The following is an 18,524-nucleotide window of genomic DNA, read 5'->3' on the forward strand; positions in this document are numbered from 1 at the left end:
TAGTTTAGATCCTTCTACACACTTCATCTCGGATTCTGCTATGGCCCCCTCTAGTAAATTCAACATAACTTCTTCTAAAAAACTCCGATTGATAAATTGTTTAATGTTCTGGAAACTAGACTTCTGAAGCTTTCCAGTGCTATCTAATTTGCCTCCATTTAGTGACCGAATGACTTCAAAAAGATGCACATAAATGACCCATAATATTTTAGACTTCTAGAATTTGAACATTCTAGATTATTGCAATTATTACTTACTAATTAATAAAATTTCCCATCAATCTCACTCACCATTTGTAGTAAATTATTTTCACCGTGCAACATATATAATTTTTGATAGACCTCTTTTCTTTTTCCTAAATATTATTTGGCATGCGATATGTGTTGATTACTTATTTTCGACAATAAGAAGTTAACAAAAAGTTACCGTGTGATCTTAAATTATTCACTTTTGTTTGATCTTATAAAGTTTAACATTTTTGAAATAGACTTTAATACTAATCACTCGGATAATTGCAATAATTATTTTTCGTTAAATAATTTTTATTGATTTTTTCAATGCCACATCAATATGAGGTACGATCATTTAAAATATTCTCTTTATATATATTACTCTTACTGCAGGCAGCTCTTATATTTGAAAGTGGAGGTGAGTAGAATTAAGAAAACACAAGATTAGAAAAATGTGAAATTAGGAATACGTGATTATATACTGTGCATTTTTCTAATCATGCTGCCTAATACATGGTATATAATCACATTTTCTTAATTTTACATTTTCTTAATCTTGCGCTTTCCTAATAAATAGATTTGGATACCCTATAATTTTAACGAGGTTTGGAACCTGCCTTATATGAAATTTGTTCACCATATAGTGTTATATGGTAAAAAAATTCAAATGATCAGATTAATGTGAAAAGAACCAATAAGATCACTTTAATGAAAAATAATTATGACAATTATTCGAGTGATTAACATCAAATTTTTTATTTTTACTCAAGAACTTCTCGTTACATAGTGAATCTAGATCATACCATATTTAAAATTTGTGGTATATACATATTCTATGTACATGCTTAGAACATATTCTTGTCTCTCTTTAGGAAAACGAGGGAATTGAAATTCGGATTCAAAACTTTTATTTGATTGAACTTTGAAATTAGCACAAATGGAATTGGAAAAATTAAAAAAACTGCAATACCATAGTTTTAGGGTTTTAGGGTTTTTAGAAACAGCCATCTCACTGATCTGAGGTACGGCCGCCTCTGTCTGCAGTGAAGTCTAGTTGAGGAGATGGGTCGCCCGGGGAAGATGGGTCGCCGTTGTGTCATGGGTTAAACTGAAGAAGGGTTATTTTGTAATAAATATGGAGTATTGGGAAAGTAGTAGGACGTTAATTAGTATCTTAAGGGTGAATTTTTAATTTCTCTTAGTTAGTTACGGAGGTCAGATCCAATATAAAAAGGATCACTGATGTAAGATTAGGGTTGTACGTAAGAATATGCAAAACTTCCTTCTCTGAACTTTGTCCCGCCTCTTCTTCTCCTCTCTACTGTCTTCTTCTTCTCATCTTCTCCCTTTATGGTGCTTCTTCCTCCCTTCTACTCCTTCTTTGGATTCAGTCCATAACAAGTGGTATCAGAGCCTCTTTCTTGGCACCATGACAATGAGAACCCGAGCTCAAGACATCAACAAGTTAGCCATTGCGATGGAAGAACAAGGCAAGGTGATTCGTAATATTAAGGCCCATACCAATAGCAAGTTGGATCGGCTTGCTAATCTAATCAGTGGTATGACTTTACAGCAAAATTGATTGATGAATTTGTGGAAATCGAGTCAACCGGGTAAACCTGAACCTCCTTCTCATGCCTTTACTGGTGTGTCGCTTAGACATTACTCTGCTACTACTAGAATTGGGAAGCTGGAATTACCTAGATTCAGTGGGGATGGGGTGAAGGACTGGTTGTACAGGTGTGAGCAATTTTTTGAAGTGGATAAGACTTCCAATGAGCTTAAAATCAAATTAGTGGTAAATCACCTGGAGGGAAGGGCTTTTGCAATGGCATTGGTCCTATATGAAGTCGTTGATAGCAGAGAATAAGGAGGTGAGTTGGGCTAATTATGCAAAAGCAGTAACAGCAAGATTTGGGGACATGGGATGTGAGAATTTGATGGTTAATCTGACAAATCTAAGACAAATTGGGTCATTACGTAAGTACATGAATGAATTCAATGCTATTTTGAACAAGGTTTCCATTAAGGAAGCTGATTCCTTGAGTCATTTTCTAGATGCATTGAAATCTGACATTCAAGTGCATGTTCGAATGTTCCATCCCGCTACACTGTCCCAAGCGTATTCTCTAGTCAAATTGCAGGAATCCACTTATGTTGCCATTAACAAACCTAGATTCCCTACACCCAAACTCCACAACCTCCCCTCTTCTTCCAACAGCACCGCTACTCCCTATATCTCCACACTCCCAACCACATCTTCCACAATTAAAAATACTACAGTCTTACCCAACAAGAATATAGGCAATGGGTTGCTGCCTCTACCTCTTGTTTTCCCTCTAAAGAGTACTCTACCCCATTATAATCAACCCAATAAAACTCTCACTCACAAGGAGATAAATGGAAAAAAAGGGACGATGATAATGAGCTCAAAAGTGACCAGCTGTATAAGATTTTCAAGTGGAAGATGGAAAGCCTCGAGTATGTTATTGTTATGCTGTTGATAGCCTAGGACGACTGTGACATGGTGGTTAAGAGTGCAGTGGCTATCCACATTGGAGGATATCCTTCAGAACTTCAAGGAGCTACATATGAGGTTTAATGTAAAGGGAAGCGAAGGTGTGCAGAAGGGGAACGACTATGAAGAATATAAGTCCATGGATGATGAACAAACGGATAAACTACTACACAAGAGGGACCGACTAGCTAAGGTTCAACTATGTAGCTTGCAGCTTCCTAGTCCAAAAGAAGTACAATATGTGCACAAAACAACATTCAGGGCTTACGAATGGCACTATGAGTATTTGGTGATGCCTCTTGACCTCGCTAAGGCACTCTTCACTTTTCAAAGATTGATGAATGTGCACTACCTGAACCATATATGGGAGGTATTCCTCACCCTTAGGAAGCACTCTTCGTTTGCTACAAAGTCTAAATGTAGTTTCGGGGGTCAGAAGGTGGAGTACCTGGAACACTTCACATTAGCAGCAGGAGTCTCTTCTTACATAAAGAAGCTGAAGATTGTGCAAGAATGGCCAATTCCTCAAACAATGAAACAACTGAGAGGATTTCCAGGTTTCACTAGATATTATAAAAGGAAAGACAAGGAAGACATCATTCGAGTGATTAAACACCGGTTTCGGAGAGCTCAAACATGCATGAAGGTCTAAGCACACATGAGAAAGTTTGAAAGGGAGTTTGCAATGGGTGACATGGTATACTTTGAGTTGTAGCCATATAGACATGGTTTAGTTTCTTTTTGGATCTCCGAGAAGCCCACAGGAACAGCAAGCTCCCACACTGAATTGCCCCTTCCCATCAACAGCACTGCAAAAAGATCACTGCAGCCATTGGCTATATCGGAAAGGAGAGAGGTGAAGAAAGGCAACAATGCTGCAACTCAATTACTTATTCCTTGGGCTAATATATGCCAACATAAGCTACTTGGGAGTTGTAGACGACTTCCCTATGTATTTCTCTCAATTCAACCTTGAGGGCAAGGTTGTTTTAAAGGGGAAGGGAATGTCATGGATTAAACTGAAGAGGGGTTATTTTGTAATAAATATGGAGTATTGGAAAAGTAGTAGGACGTTAATTAGTATCTTAAGGGTGAACTTTTAATTTCTCTTAGTTAGTTACGGAGGTCAGATCCAATATAAAAAGGATCACCGATGTAAGATTAGGGTTATGCGTAAGAATATACAGAACTTCCTTCTCTGAACTCTCTCCCGCCTCTTCTTCTCCTCTCTACTGTCTTCTTCTTCTTCTTCTTCTTCTTCTCATCTTCTCTCTTTTTGGTGCTTCTTCCTCCCTTCTACTCCTTCTTTCGGTTCAGTCCATAACACGTTGTCTCCACTGGGGCCTGGTAGGAGATGGTCGGGGAGACGAACCCTTGGGCCCGGTTAGCTTGGGAGGTAGGTGGGGGATCAACGCCCTAAGTCCTCTAGTTCAAATGCTTTCTATTTTTTTTCCAGGTAATTAATTTATGGAGACAATTTTACCCTTTTATTTTAACATATGAGTGGCATGTGCTCTTTTTTTGCCTGAATTTTGATCGAAAATTGATTGAAGGGACATCTTGCTTATTTTCCGATAAGGTTAGGAGGTGTTCTGCAAAAATTTGAATGTCAAAAAGTAAATCCAAACTCTCCTCGTAAGTCGGGAGGCAAAATGCATTTAACTCATCTTAAAAATTCAATATGGTTATGAATTTTCTGATTGCTAACTTTCCTAATTTGCTGTCAATTAAATTTATCTAATAGAAAACATCAAATAAGTAACATATGTTTTACTAATATCACCAACTCTTAGTTTCTCTGTGCTTATGATATTAAGTCTTTTTTTTTTTTTTTACTTTTTTAGTTCTCATTATCTTGTTTTTCACTATTCCTCACTGACGTGACACTCTGTTTCTCCGTCCGATTTGGCCATCATCTATCATACTCTCTTTTCTACCAAATCAGAACTTTAACCTTTTCAGTCAATCTTTTAGAATTTTCATAGATTCGGGGGATTTGGCTGTACTTTACCCCATACCTCCATCATTCTACCAGTGTGTCTACTTTCTACTCTAGTGTTCATTAACAAAAAAAAAAATTCGTCATTTGTTTTTATTCTAAATAGAGTATGAGTTGGCTCCTGCTCTTACCGCTATCGAATTAAGTAACACTAATTGCGTATTTACCTCTTCTTCGTTATTGGTCGGTTTATCAACAAAGAGAAGTAACAGGGAGCCACAAAGCAAACATTAGCTTGGAAAGAGAAATTGAATAATATGGAATATTGCCAGTATTTTTGCGTTTTACATGTCCATGGTTTGGAGGTTTAAACCTTTTGATTGCAAAGGAAGATTGCGAATCTTTTTTGTTTTAGTTGACCTTTTCGTGGTTGTACTTATATAGTCTAAGATACAAGAATTTGTTGATTTATTATCTGATGCTGCTGATTTTTTTATATGTAGTTCTACGAAAATGTAAGAAACAAGTAGCATGTCATTAGACTTAATGATTTAAAATGTAACATGATTTTTTCCTCAGTCATATGATAATGTAAATATGATAATATTATAAAGCACACTAATCCATCAATGACTTAATATAGTATTGATTATATTAGTGCAGTCGCCGCGGCACGGCGCCTCTAACACTATATAACTAAAAAGAGAGGAATGGGTGGAATTACACACTACAGATATAGAACAGAAGGACGAACAGAGCAAAAAAAAAAAAATGTGAAAGTAACTTGGTTTACCACTAAAAATTGAAAGTTGTTTACTTTATTCTCTTTGTTTTGCTTCTCGAAAGAGTTTCTTTTCAGTATTTTCTTATATTTTTTTTCTTCAGGATGGTGAAATTATCTCATACAATGCATAGGCTCCACGACTAGTTTATATATTTAATAAAATTTCTTTTAATATATTTTTTGAGTGTTACCATAATATTTGAAAGCCTAAAATTCTTGACTAATCTAACTTGAGCTTAGATCAACTCATTATGGAATAAAGTAACCCCAATCAAAAAAAAATTTCATTCACGATACTTGAACCCATGACTTTAAGAAAAAGCTAGCTTCGAATCACTTGAACTAATCCTTAGAGAGACGCACAACATATGGAAGGGCGTGAGTCGAAAAGAACGAGAATGAATTTATATTTCATGTGATGAAGGTATATTAAGGGAGGGGCAAAAAGGTAGAATTCATACAAGCACATCGATCAATGTTGTTTTAGAGAAACACGGATTGTGTACTTAATTAGTTCTTGGCCTAGAAAACAATCAACTCTTTCATCTCTTCCAACAATTTCATTCTCTCGATGTAACAATCACATAAGAATAATATGTATACGTAGCGATCATATACCCTTCTCCAACCAACCATTAGAATGCAGCCCATCCCGATGCTGTCGAGGTCTTTGCGGAACCTGAACTAGCTGAGGATGGCAGGTTTCTCTGCAGGTTTACCAGGAACAAGGGTCAGTCAGATGGTCCTACTACAATTTTATAACTAAAGGATTTTCCAGAGGTAAGCAAAAACAAAAAGATTTGTAAAAGAAAAAGGCAGTTGATCGGATTACAACAAAGGACTCACAAAATAATTCAAAATCATTTCATGAGTCACATTGAATTCGCAGCACCGCCTTGTTCAATCATTAGATAGATGTTTTAATCTATTTTTTACCAGAACACAAGTTCACTACCTTTCTCTTTCATTCATGCCACTAATGTGTGGAAAGTACAGATACATTTGGCGAAGACAGGACAGCATTTTTAAACTGGTAAGGTTCATGTACTTTTGAAACTGGAAACTACGATATCCATTTGGGAGCTGAAACCCGGTTATTTCTGGCAAGGGTTTCGGCTTTCTGTGTCCAGTTTCTGCTGAACAGAAAAGAGAACCATTGAACAGTTCTTCTTTTTTTTCCAATTTTAGGATTAATTTATCGTACATATTTCCTAAACAATAATTTGTCAACTAAAAACTGACATCTTTATAAAGAAAGACTAATAATAGAGGGCCTCAAAATGGGTGACTGACATCTTTAGCTCAAATTATGAGAATGAAAAGTAGGTGAGTGAGACAGTTGTCAAATAAGGTAGTGAAATTGGCCTCAAAATACACCACTAGACTAGCCAGTCGAGGGATCCAAGCAACGGAGGATAACAATCCAAGTTTGCAAATTGACTCCTCAGAAGTTCAATGCAAAATGCAAGTGGCACTACTATACCAAAGTTTAGCTTAGGAAGATCCATCAACCCATCTACGACACTTTCTCCCAACATAAGAATAGCTTCTCCTGATATAAACAATAGTTTCTATATTTTCAACCAAACAAAGGCACCTGATTAAGCTGAGACTGAATTTGATCATTAATAACCTCTTTGGCTCAATTTGAACCATGGAGCATCTCAACCTAGATGTCAGGTATTCAGGTTACTTCATTTTTCTAACAATAAAGATGAGAAATTTCATTGATCAACCAAAAAGCAGGAAAAAGAATCAGCCCATAAATATGCACAATACAACAGGAGAATCTTGTGAGCATTAAAGTGAGTCAATCATATCCAGAAAGGCACAAAATCCCCAACTGTGTGTTTCCTTTTACAAATAATGCATTAATAAAATAATCACACGTGCATTAATAAAACAACTATATACCTGTTTGATTTATAGAAAGAACCATTTATATATACATATATATATATATTATATTAAATTGATATGTATGATAGCATTTACAATTTTTTAAAAAGTGAACGATATATTTGAACACTTACTGTAGTATAATTAGACATTTTAGGAAGGAACATTTACTCAAATTTTAGAAATTAGCACTTCCATGTTATGTTTTTTGAAGAGAATTCAACAATCACCAGGATTTCAATTAGAATTGAAGGATGTTTTAGGGTTTTAGGATTTTATCTGAAAACAAATTTTTGTGGCTATATGTCTCTTGCTTCATTGCAGAATAGCCTCCGGGAATACAATTTTATAAAAGTACCAAAATATCAACTTATCAGCGAACACAAGTAAAGATGCTATAAATTACTAAAAGTCACTCATTTTTTTTATCAAACGATTGTACCAAAAACTACTATGTCACTTATTTTCTTATCAAAACATTGTCCAAAAGAGAATATAATATATTTATCGATGCTAGTTTTCAACCTCGAGGTTCCTCGAGAATTATTATTCTTGGTTTTCTATTTTGAAGATGTGGCATTTGATGTCTGGGCTCCAGGATTACTTTGGACCCTTTTTTTTTGTTGAAAGATAATTTTGGACATAAAGTGTTAAGAGCGGGCAGATTTGCTTAGGTCAATACTCTTATTCATATTCTCTTATTTTATTTTTATTCTTATCCATTTATGCAACATAATTTGCTAACTCAAATGCTTCCTGTTGGTAGAAAATTAATTTAAATACGATAAAGGCACATTATCACAATTTCACCTAATACCTAATTACAGTCACCTATCTCTAAGTGCACAACCACAAGCCTCATCTCAAATCTCATCAACAGCTTCGCCTCAACTCATCAGCTCCTTTTTATCAGGCTGAAATTCCATTCTCTCCCAATATAACAGCCACAGTTACTGTTCCCAACTATTATTACTATTTTGGAGAAAGAAACTTTTGCCTTACTTTCACTTTCCGATATTACCCTTACTATATATGTTTGGATTTATGACAACTAATAGAGTAAGGATACAATCGTAAAATGTCAGAAATAACCACTCACTAACTCTCACTTCCACTCATCTTAAACAACTTCTATTCTCTCTCTCTCTCTCTCTCTCTCTCTCGTCCCTTGTCTTCCAATATTGTAGGTTAAGCCTTTTTGTTCAATTAGTTAATTCATTATTATTATTCTTTTATTTTGACAGTATTTTCATAATAAATTGTCACTTACAAGAGGTAAATTCATATATTCTCTCAATAAATTAACAAAGAAAATATTTATTAAATTACATAGCACGTAGTGCGGGTATATTCTAGTCTCTCTTTATCTTTAGGTTCTTGTAGTGTTATCTAATCTTATGATTTAAAAGATTGTATTATCATTTTAGAGCATGCTTGGCATCCTGCAGTGGTAGTGGCCAGCGTCGGGCCCTCACCGTCCCTCTCCACCTCCAATTCAAGTTGCTCCTTTCTTTTATTTTTCCCTTTTCTATTTATATAATAATTTTAATTTTAGAAATTAATGCTATAATTTTTAAAAATATTTAATTTAAATGGTACCTTGGCCATTTTGTTCTCATATCCAAATCCTAATACTTGACAATAGCCAAAAAACTAATTGGAATATCAAATCATTGGGACATTAATTCCCATCCCATCCCATCCCCTTCCCCTTCGGTCTTCCTTTACAAAGATGTTACTTCCATGGAAGCTTTTTGTGCATTTTATCACTCCTTTGGGTCAATATTGTGAGTCCTTATCATGTTTTAATAGTTTATGTGTATTTTTGTATATTTCTGTTCTGAATTTAGTGCTGCAGATGTCTCATTCTCAGTGAAGTCTTAATTAAGACTTTAAAAAAGGGTTGAAAAAGGGATATATCCTTTGAATTCTACTCATCATTCAAACATCAAAAAGGGGATTAAAGAGGTCGAAATTAAGGTATCCTAAATTCAAAACGTAATTTTCTGTCTGTGAAGGTTAGGGCGAGAAAGGTTGTATTTCCATCCATACAAGCAGACACTTAGAGATTTCATGTACTTTTGGTTCCCCCAAAGTAGCACAAGCGAATTTGTTGTACAGTATAGCAGGACAATTAAGGGATTATGTGAAAAACTTAAGAGCAGCCTGTCATATGTCGGATACAGACACAAAATGCACGAGAAAATGAAGAACTTCTACATACCTCCAATGGAGATAAATCTGATAAAGGATCAGTACTCCGCCTGGTAGTATTACTGGATGAAGACCTCTTGGTGACTGCCGGATCGTTTGGAGGGGGAGGAAGAGGAGTCCTAACCGTCCCTCCTCCGCTAGGTGGTGGACTGAGCAGAGCTTTTGGTTTTCCACTTCCAGAAACCCCACCTGATAGCCCAGCAGAAGAAAGCATACCAGTCCCACTAGAAGGTTTGGGCTTCACATTTATCCGGATTGTTTCACCCTCCTATTATTTGGACATCAAGTAAAATAAGTTTTGCAGTTGCTTAGGAACAGAGGAACGCATAATTCATCCCAGCACCAAAGCATCCTATAAGGAAAAAAATCCAACTCTATCACGAGGGCTGACCAATCTGATGTTAAAAGTAAAACGCCATAGGGCTTACAAGAATTCAAAGAGACAAAAAAAAGAAGAGGGGGCTGTGGCCCCCACAGGGGGGGTGGGCGCACGGGGCATGAGAAAGTGAAAAGCCAAACAGCATCAGACTAAACACAATTATTTTCCAGAAGTAGACCACTACCTTACAAAGAACAATAATCGTTCATGTTTCAGCGATACAATAAAATATTATCATTCAAGATAGACAAAGAGTGCTAATCTACAAGAACAACAAAAATGTTGAACAATTTATTATGTCAAGAACTAGTTTTAAGCCTTAAAAAATCTCAACCTAATATGGTTGAATTCGATGAGTAATTGTGGGATCAAGTATCAAATCAAGTAGCACCAACTGCTGGAAACCATAAGAAGAACAATTACAATAGAAAAAGATACAAAACCATCAAAGAGCAGTAACAAGTTAGTACTTCTACTATAGTAGCATCTCCACCAAGGGGCCCAATATATAGAAACAGCAACTATGCAATGCACATGGGCATGCTCTTTTCTTGTTGACTTTCTTTTATTTGCTCACATGATAGATGTTTCTTACTACCACTTAATCCAGCAAAACTTTTACATGATTTTCATCTTAAAATTTAAAACAACTATTCCCACATGAAAGCAGGAGATTCCCAAACCCCTGGCCGAAATCCATGACACAAAAACTAGCTGCAAATGGCACAGAATCGTGATCTACACGCATCACTTTTGTAAGTGTTCAGCACTGCTTCTCATGCCTAAAAAATTCCCACTAGATCATCCCCCAGTATTTCCCCAGTATCTTGAAGAAAATTAAAAGGGAAAAATTCTCCATTCAGACTCTGACAAACAGCACCCCAGATGTCCTATCTGAATTGTATATATATATTCCTTCTTTTCTTGCCAAACTTGTTACTTCTACTATTTCAAGATATAGTTGTCAATTATAGTAATTTCAACTTCCAGAAAACAGACTTGAGACCTAAATCCCTGAAGAAATAACGGCATGATTACAACAGCAGCGCACAATTATCCTTCTCTCGGAATTAAAGGGCTTAGAAAGGTAACCCAATTCTGAGTCTCGATTCCAATCTATTCACAGGGAAGGTCTACCTATCAATTGTGCAATCTCCAGTCACACCTAGGAAGTCAGGAAATGCTTATCTGGAAAATGTTCCTGGCTGTTTGCTATTCATGACATAAAACTCATAAATGTAGAAAATCTGATCAAATCAAGATCTACACGAACAGATCAAATGGCGCCTAAAGCTAGCCGAGCAGTTTAAGCTCTGCAAAACCGGGAATAAAAACAAAGAGCATATCCAAACTATTTACACACTATCAGCTAGCTCGTTCACTTCTTCGCGAGCTCCACAAGAACAGGAGAACCCGACCAAATGACTAACTCGAACTACATAAAAGCGCAAACTTTTCTTTGAATCCAACCAATTTCTACATACATCGTAGGCGCCATTGCTCACATTAGTTAGAGATATGATGAATGGAAGAACGTAGCGATACCTTCAATCGGTGATTTACGGCAGGGTGGATATCAATGTGGCTATCGCTGGCACTGGCATCATCACTAGACGCCTCTTTATCACTCTCCCTCTTGACATACTTGTCGTGATCGGACAAGGCGACGTTGAAATCGAATGCCTCGTTCCTCTCCGCAAACCCCAGCCCGATGAACGCGTGCTTCCCCCGGCCATCCTCGATCTTCAGCACGAAGTACCTGGACGAGTCAAGAACGGTCTCGACGGCGTTCTCCCGCTGGCCGGGATAGACGAAGCAGGCGGCGAAGAGCTCGCCGGAGTTGGGGTCCTCGAGGCGGATCTCGCAGCGGTCCTTGCAGGAGACGACGCGGAGGCGGCCGGACCAGATCTTGTCGGACTGGAGCCACTCGCCGCACTTGTAGCCTCCGGAAGTGGGGCGGGGAGGGATCTTGAAGACGGAGACCTCGCGGACGACGAGAAGGGTGTGCTCAAGGGACTCCTCGTCGTCTTCCACCTCAAACGACATTGCTGATCTTCCCGGTTACGGCACTATGCCGTGATGGGTTTGTCCGGCGGCTGAGCTGCGGAAGGGAGCCCTCAAAGAAAGAGAGGGAGAAGATGGGGGTTAGGATTGGGGTCGAAGGTTCGGTTGATGGGGAGGATCGATCAAGGGAGCGGTGGCTATGGGGGGGGGAGAGTTGCAGAGAGAGAGAGAGAGACAGACAGACGGACAGACGTGGGTTCGGTTTCACAAGAAGAAGAGCAGTGTGTTGAAAGGTCAACTTCGTCAGAAGGAGACTCAGGATCCAATTTTGCAAAACTGCCCTCCATCATTTCGAATTTCTGCTTTGCTCCCCCGGAATTGAACATATATTTTGGCAATGTGTTTTTCATTTTTTTCCCGCGTTCGAAAAGGTCTCGGGTTTAAATCTAGCGTTTATTAGATACACGAGTCTCATTTAACATGCAAAAAAAACTATAAAATTTAATAAATTGTGATAAATATAATATAAAAGTTAAGGAATTTAATAATTTATAAATGTAAGTGAAAATATAAAAAAATAGTTTTACATTAAACTGTTTTTAAAACACTAATTGGATTCTTTTAGGTAGAAATGGTTTCTTTTTTAAGATTATCATGGTGACAAAACAAGCGAGAAATTAGGGAGAGAAAAAATGTGAGAGGCAAAGAAATGGAGCTGTGCGTTATTATTATTGTGTTAAAATTACCATCGCATCCTTAACTTAATGGTGGTTATTAATAAACTTCATGGTGATATTGGTAAAAATAGAAATCAAAATTGAGACGAAATGATCTTACCAAAAAAAAGTGAGACTAGAGGAAGTTTGGCGCTTTATAATAGTAGGAGATAATATATAAAGTTGACAATACCCTAATAAATAAGGGTAAATAAGTAAATTCATTAATAATTCATATGTTAATATACTATAGAAATTAAAAGATAATTGCTAATATTATAATTAATAAGGATATATGAATATCAAGAATATTTCAAATTTCTGACCACTTCCTGTCATTTCATTAGTAAATGAATATATTCAGAATTTTAAGAAAATAAAGAATGATTTATAATTATATTAACATAAAATTACTTTAATAAAAATTAAGCATTATAGCTAATATTATTAAATCTCAATAAAGTGAATTTCTCATCAAGTGATTGGGTCATTTACTCATTTTATCTAAAAATATTTAAATTTATAAAACTGAATATATGTAATATTAGTTAAAATATAACACAAGCAAATAATGAAATTTTAAAGTTTTGATAGTCTCTAAGAATATTATACTTTCATCAAATAAAACATCGATGTAATCTAAAAGTATTCAAATTTTCTTTGAGATTAAATTAATAATTGCAATGATGTATATATTACATGAAATCTTTGCATAAATACTTTTGATATATATTCTTCTATTAGAAATCCAATTTTACTGCATCAAAATTTATATAATAAAATAATAAATTTTGCATGTTAATATAAACTATAAATTTATACCAATAACAGTTTTTATATTTACATTTTTATAATAAAGCTTTCTCTATAAAATTCGCGCAACGCACGGTTCCGATGAACTAGTCTATTAAATATATAAGTATAAATAATTAGTTTTATTTTTAAAAAAAGTTAATCAATTTTGATTTTGTTCCTAGAAAATAGTTCACATAAAAAAATATAAATTTTTTCTATCCGAAAATATTTTTTTCTAATATAAGCTCGCCCACTTAAGTACTTTAAATAGATAGATACCGTTTGTAAACATTTCCTTCTTATTAATATTACAACCTTATAGTAGAGGGCATGTGTGATGCCCATGAAAGAATTCTATATAATATAAATACTAACATCCTATCTAGGATAATGAAGAAGTTTACGAATCTCATTCTAATGTGAAGGAATGTAAAACTTGTCTTCTTCCCCACTCGCAGCCAGCACGAATGTAAGACTTTATTAAATTTTCATTGGACTTATACGGACTCGGGCTGATTTTCGCTTAAAAGCTCAAGCTAATGAGTGGCGGTACCCAAGCCATATATTAACCCATGGATTTTCCTTCTTTTTTTTTCCGATGTGGGATTTATCCCATTTTACTCATCAACACCCGCCCTCACGTGCAACGTGTGATTTATTTCTGCCTACACGTTGTCACGTGCCCTTAAATACCCGCCCTCAACAATTGACCTCGAGCCGGGCTCATCTTCCGTGCTCGGGCGAGGGGGGATAGTAACACAAGGCGCACTCTTGGCTGCACTCGACATACTGGGCCTAGCGTGGTGTGGGTGCGCACGCGCGCGTAGGCACGCATACGGGTAACCTAGGCTCTGATACCATATTAAATTTCCATTGGGCTTATACGGGCTCGGGCCGATTTTCACTTAAAAACTCAAGCTGATAAGTGGTGGTACCCAAGCCATATATTAACCCATGGATTTTCCTTTTCTTTTCCGATGTGGGATTTATCCCGTTTTACTCCTCAACAGACTTGAATGTGATCTTGACCGAGGGGGCAGACCGGCTGGGTGCTCCCTCGCTGGCCGCTGCGTCTTCGGGCGAGGTCGTTGGAACCATCCCCCCTTTTTTACATTTGAAAACATAGAAGGAGTGGGGAAGAAGGGGCAGATCGGCTGAGCTGGCCGCCACGCCTCTGGCAAGGTCGCTGGAGGTTCCTCTTGCCTCCGGCAACCTCGATCGAGGGGGCAGTGGCCAGCCCGATAGTCCTCAGTCGGTCTATCCCTTCATCTTAAAAATTATCACAACTTCGTTTTGAGAGGCCTAATTATATATATATATATATATATATATTAAGGTAATTTTGTCCAGTGAGGCTTCACGTCAGAGTTCCATTATAGGCATTGACGACGGGGACCATATTGGTGGACTGAATGCTTACATTTGGGTCATATTGGTGCAAAATTAGTTGAGGGACTAAAGTGATGGCTCGGTGAAAGTAAGAGGATAACGGTGATAATTTTCTCTTCTTTTCCCATCTCATCTTCTTTAAAAAAATATTTTTTTGGATATATGAGTAGCTTTCGGATAATTAAATTTTGGTCTCCATTAGATATATAATGTTAGGAATTCAAAACGATTGGAGATATATAGATTATTCGACCAAATTTGTAAATTTCATTTAAAGATTCAAAGTTGGAATTTATATTTGATTTAGATATAAATGGGTATCTTTTAATTAGATATCTGATTTTTTTGTCTCTTGTTTACATTTAGTTCGATTTTATTTATCAGAAGATGTTGATTTTTGTGGTTATCTCAAAATCATATTGCATCTATATATATATATATATCTATATGTATATCTAAATCTATATAGATACGAAACAAGGTACAAGGTTGGTCCAACTAGATGGCCCTAGAACGGTTCGTTTTTTAATGTAATTTTCTCGATCTTTTGACTTTTTAAAATTTTAAATTATCTTTTATTATGAAATTAGCAACAAAATCTTTCAAAATTATTTTCGGTTAAAATATTCCATTTAGAAAGATCGAAAATATCACAAAATCTTTTGGGTACTTTGGTGATCTCCAATTGAAGACAATATGAACTTTCTGAATAGATATTTCAAGGTTTTTATGTTTTATTTTCGGAGTTATTTTTAATAAAAGGTAATTTTTTATAGATATCTCATCATAAAATACTATTTCTTGATTTCTTTTATTTTTATAATTTATATAACATAATACATTGGAAAAAATGAGAAGATTTTATTATATGTATAGATATTATTTAATAAAATTGAATTTTTTAAAATAAAAATTAATATTTCATTACATAAAGATTAACATCAAAATAAGTATATATTAGTATATATTAATACACAATATCAATATATTAATATATGACCTCAGAACGCTCGGTTTCTGAATGGAATCAAATAAGTATATATTAGTATATATTTTCTGAAGGGAATCTTCTTGGTTCTTATTTATTTATTTTTATTATCAGAATTACTTTTAATAAAAATATTTTTTTATGGGCAAATTACACAAAAAAACCTAAGTTTTGTAAAATGTCTCAGTTTTGTTCTAAATTTTGTTTTGTAACAAAACAAACCATAAGTGTTCTAAATTATCTCAAAAATGACATCCGTTATAAATTCCGTTAATTTTGCATACGTGGACTGTTAACTTCAGACATAAATCAATAAACAAATGAGATAGGTTAAATAAAAAAATTCAAATTTTCAAAAAGTCTTAATTTCATTATAAATTTGGTTTGTAATGAAAAAATCATATGTTTTTGCTCCTAAAGTCGGCCCCGGTTAGCATCTCCTCTCATGGACCATTTCTAAGAAACTTTTAAAATATGTATTTTTTAAATTACAAATTAAAATTTGAAACAAAACTGAGACTTTCCTGAAAACTTAGATTATTTTTGTAAAGAAAAGAGAGGATGATAAGATGATATTTTGTGGGTCTCGTGAAGCCCCCATAGGTAAATAGACGACAAACTTATCAAAATAGTAACGGCAGGTTAAATCGGAGACAATTCTTAAAACATGTGTTTTTTTGTTACAAAATAAAATTTAAGACAAAACTGAGACGTTTTACAAAACTTAGATTTTTTTTTGTAATTTGCCCTTTTTTTAAAGACATCTCATCATATAATCTGATTTCCTGATTTCTTTAATTTTTATAATTTATATAACATGACGTATTTAAGATAACTATTAAGATTTTATTATATGTACAAATATTATTTAGTAATCCTGAATTTTTTAAAATAAAATTACTTTTAAAATCCAATTTCTTGATTTCTTTAATATTTATAATTTATATTACAAAATGTACAGGAAATAAATGAGAAGATTTTATTATATGTATAGATAATATTTACTAATCTTCAATTTTTAAAAATTAAAATTAGTATATTTCATCACGTAAATATTAACATCAAAATAAGCATATGTTAGCATATATTTTGTAAAAGGAATTTTGTATTTAGTTATTTATATTTTTGAAATTATTTTTAATAAAAAATATATTTTATTTCGATTTTTTATTTTCAATTTTTTTATTGTAATAAAAAAATATTTATTTATATTTTCGAAATTTTTCAAAAATCAAGTTGCTTTTACTTATATAATTTATGCTTTAGAGAAAGTATGATACAGTTTGGTTATGTATACTTTTTTTTTAAATCTATTTAAATTTTATAGTTTTTCTCACATATCCCCTAAATATATTGATATGATAACTTATTCACAAAAGACACTAATAAATACCATAATTCATAATTATTATTGATTTTGATTATTATTTTATATTCACAAGTTCAAATCCTTTTAATAAATTTTTTGTTTATAAATTAGCGCACTGCACGAGTCTTAAAACCTAGCAAACATATACAGTAATATCAAAAGTTACACGCAAGTTGGACATCATAATGACTCTTTCATCCATCAGGAACTTATAGACTAAATGAAAACGTATATATGCTGGTCTCCAAAGGAAAACTGCATCTAATTTAATTGTTCAGATTTAATACTAAAATTTCAGCACTACCGAAAGAAAAATTGAAATTACAACATGGATATTTCAAAAACACCATGGCTATAGATCTAATCCTTATTGGTCATGCATGGAGCCGGTCCTAAATATTGTTTAAGTTCAAATTTTTTGGTGAAATTTTTTTATCAATATTGTTATGACTAAGTACAAGAGTTTCAATTTACATAGATGAAGAATTTTCCCTCCCAACTCAAGCAAAATTAGAATGGTCAGAAGCATTATGAAAATATAAATAAAAAGAAACATCTAGGTTGGAGAATTGACACGGTCCGCCTCAATTATCATGTTACAGATATAGTCATTATGTCCGTAAATGCGAACTCTATTATGGACAGAATTATTGCAAAAACTCCACAAGTTTATTTTAGGCAATTATTAATCTAGAAAAAAAATATAGGGAACGGATCGCGGGATGGCAATTTCTGTCGTTAGTATCTAAGATGGGAATTTCCGTCCAAAATCTGTCTATCTGATATGAGACAGATTTTGGGACAAAAATTTCGGTCTCAAACATTTAGGACAAAATTATGTTCCAAAATAATTTTATATTCCAATCCCTTTCATTTTTAAAATAGAATGATAGGGATATCACATGGAATGGTATTCCGTCAATAATCTTAAAAATGGGGACGAAATATTATATTACTAAATTTATCTTTATACGGAGGGATTTAGGGGTGAATGGTAAGATGGTTTTAGGAATAGAATTTTCAGCCCTGTCGGTTTCATTACATAAAAGTATATAAAAAAGCAAATAAAATTTAGAGCTCCAATTAAACTCCAATTTGTCAGTATGAGCGTCTTCCTCATTTTAATTTAAAGATAAAATGTAAGTTTATTCTATAAATTATCTTTCATATTTTTAATATGATTCTTTTTATTGGCGAAAATGATACCTTACATGGATATAAGATATATTATTATTCTATAATAATTTTGTGTAAATATTTTTGGTTAAAAAGCACCAAATTTTTAATATTTAGTAGAATT

The 18,524-nt window shown here is 34.3% G+C and overlaps 1 protein-coding gene across 1 annotated transcript; it reads right to left on the reverse strand.

Moving 5' to 3' along the window:
• Positions 1 to 5,856: 5,856 nt before the first annotated feature.
• Positions 5,857 to 12,226, reverse strand: LOC116188545 (uncharacterized protein At1g03900). Its single transcript, XM_031517978.1, has 3 exons — positions 11,509 to 12,226; positions 9,595 to 9,852; positions 5,857 to 6,178 (listed from the first exon to the last, which is right to left on the reverse strand). The coding sequence occupies exons 1-3, from the start codon at positions 12,007 to 12,009 to the stop codon at positions 6,107 to 6,109; spliced, it is 831 nt and encodes a 276-aa protein (XP_031373838.1). The 5' UTR covers positions 12,010 to 12,226; the 3' UTR covers positions 5,857 to 6,106.
• Between the last annotated feature and the right edge of the window lie 6,298 nt (positions 12,227 to 18,524).

The sequence above is a fragment of the Punica granatum genome, chromosome 8 (assembly GCF_007655135.1).
Source record: "Punica granatum isolate Tunisia-2019 chromosome 8, ASM765513v2, whole genome shotgun sequence".
Classification (NCBI taxonomy): Eukaryota; Viridiplantae; Streptophyta; class Magnoliopsida; order Myrtales; family Lythraceae; genus Punica; species Punica granatum.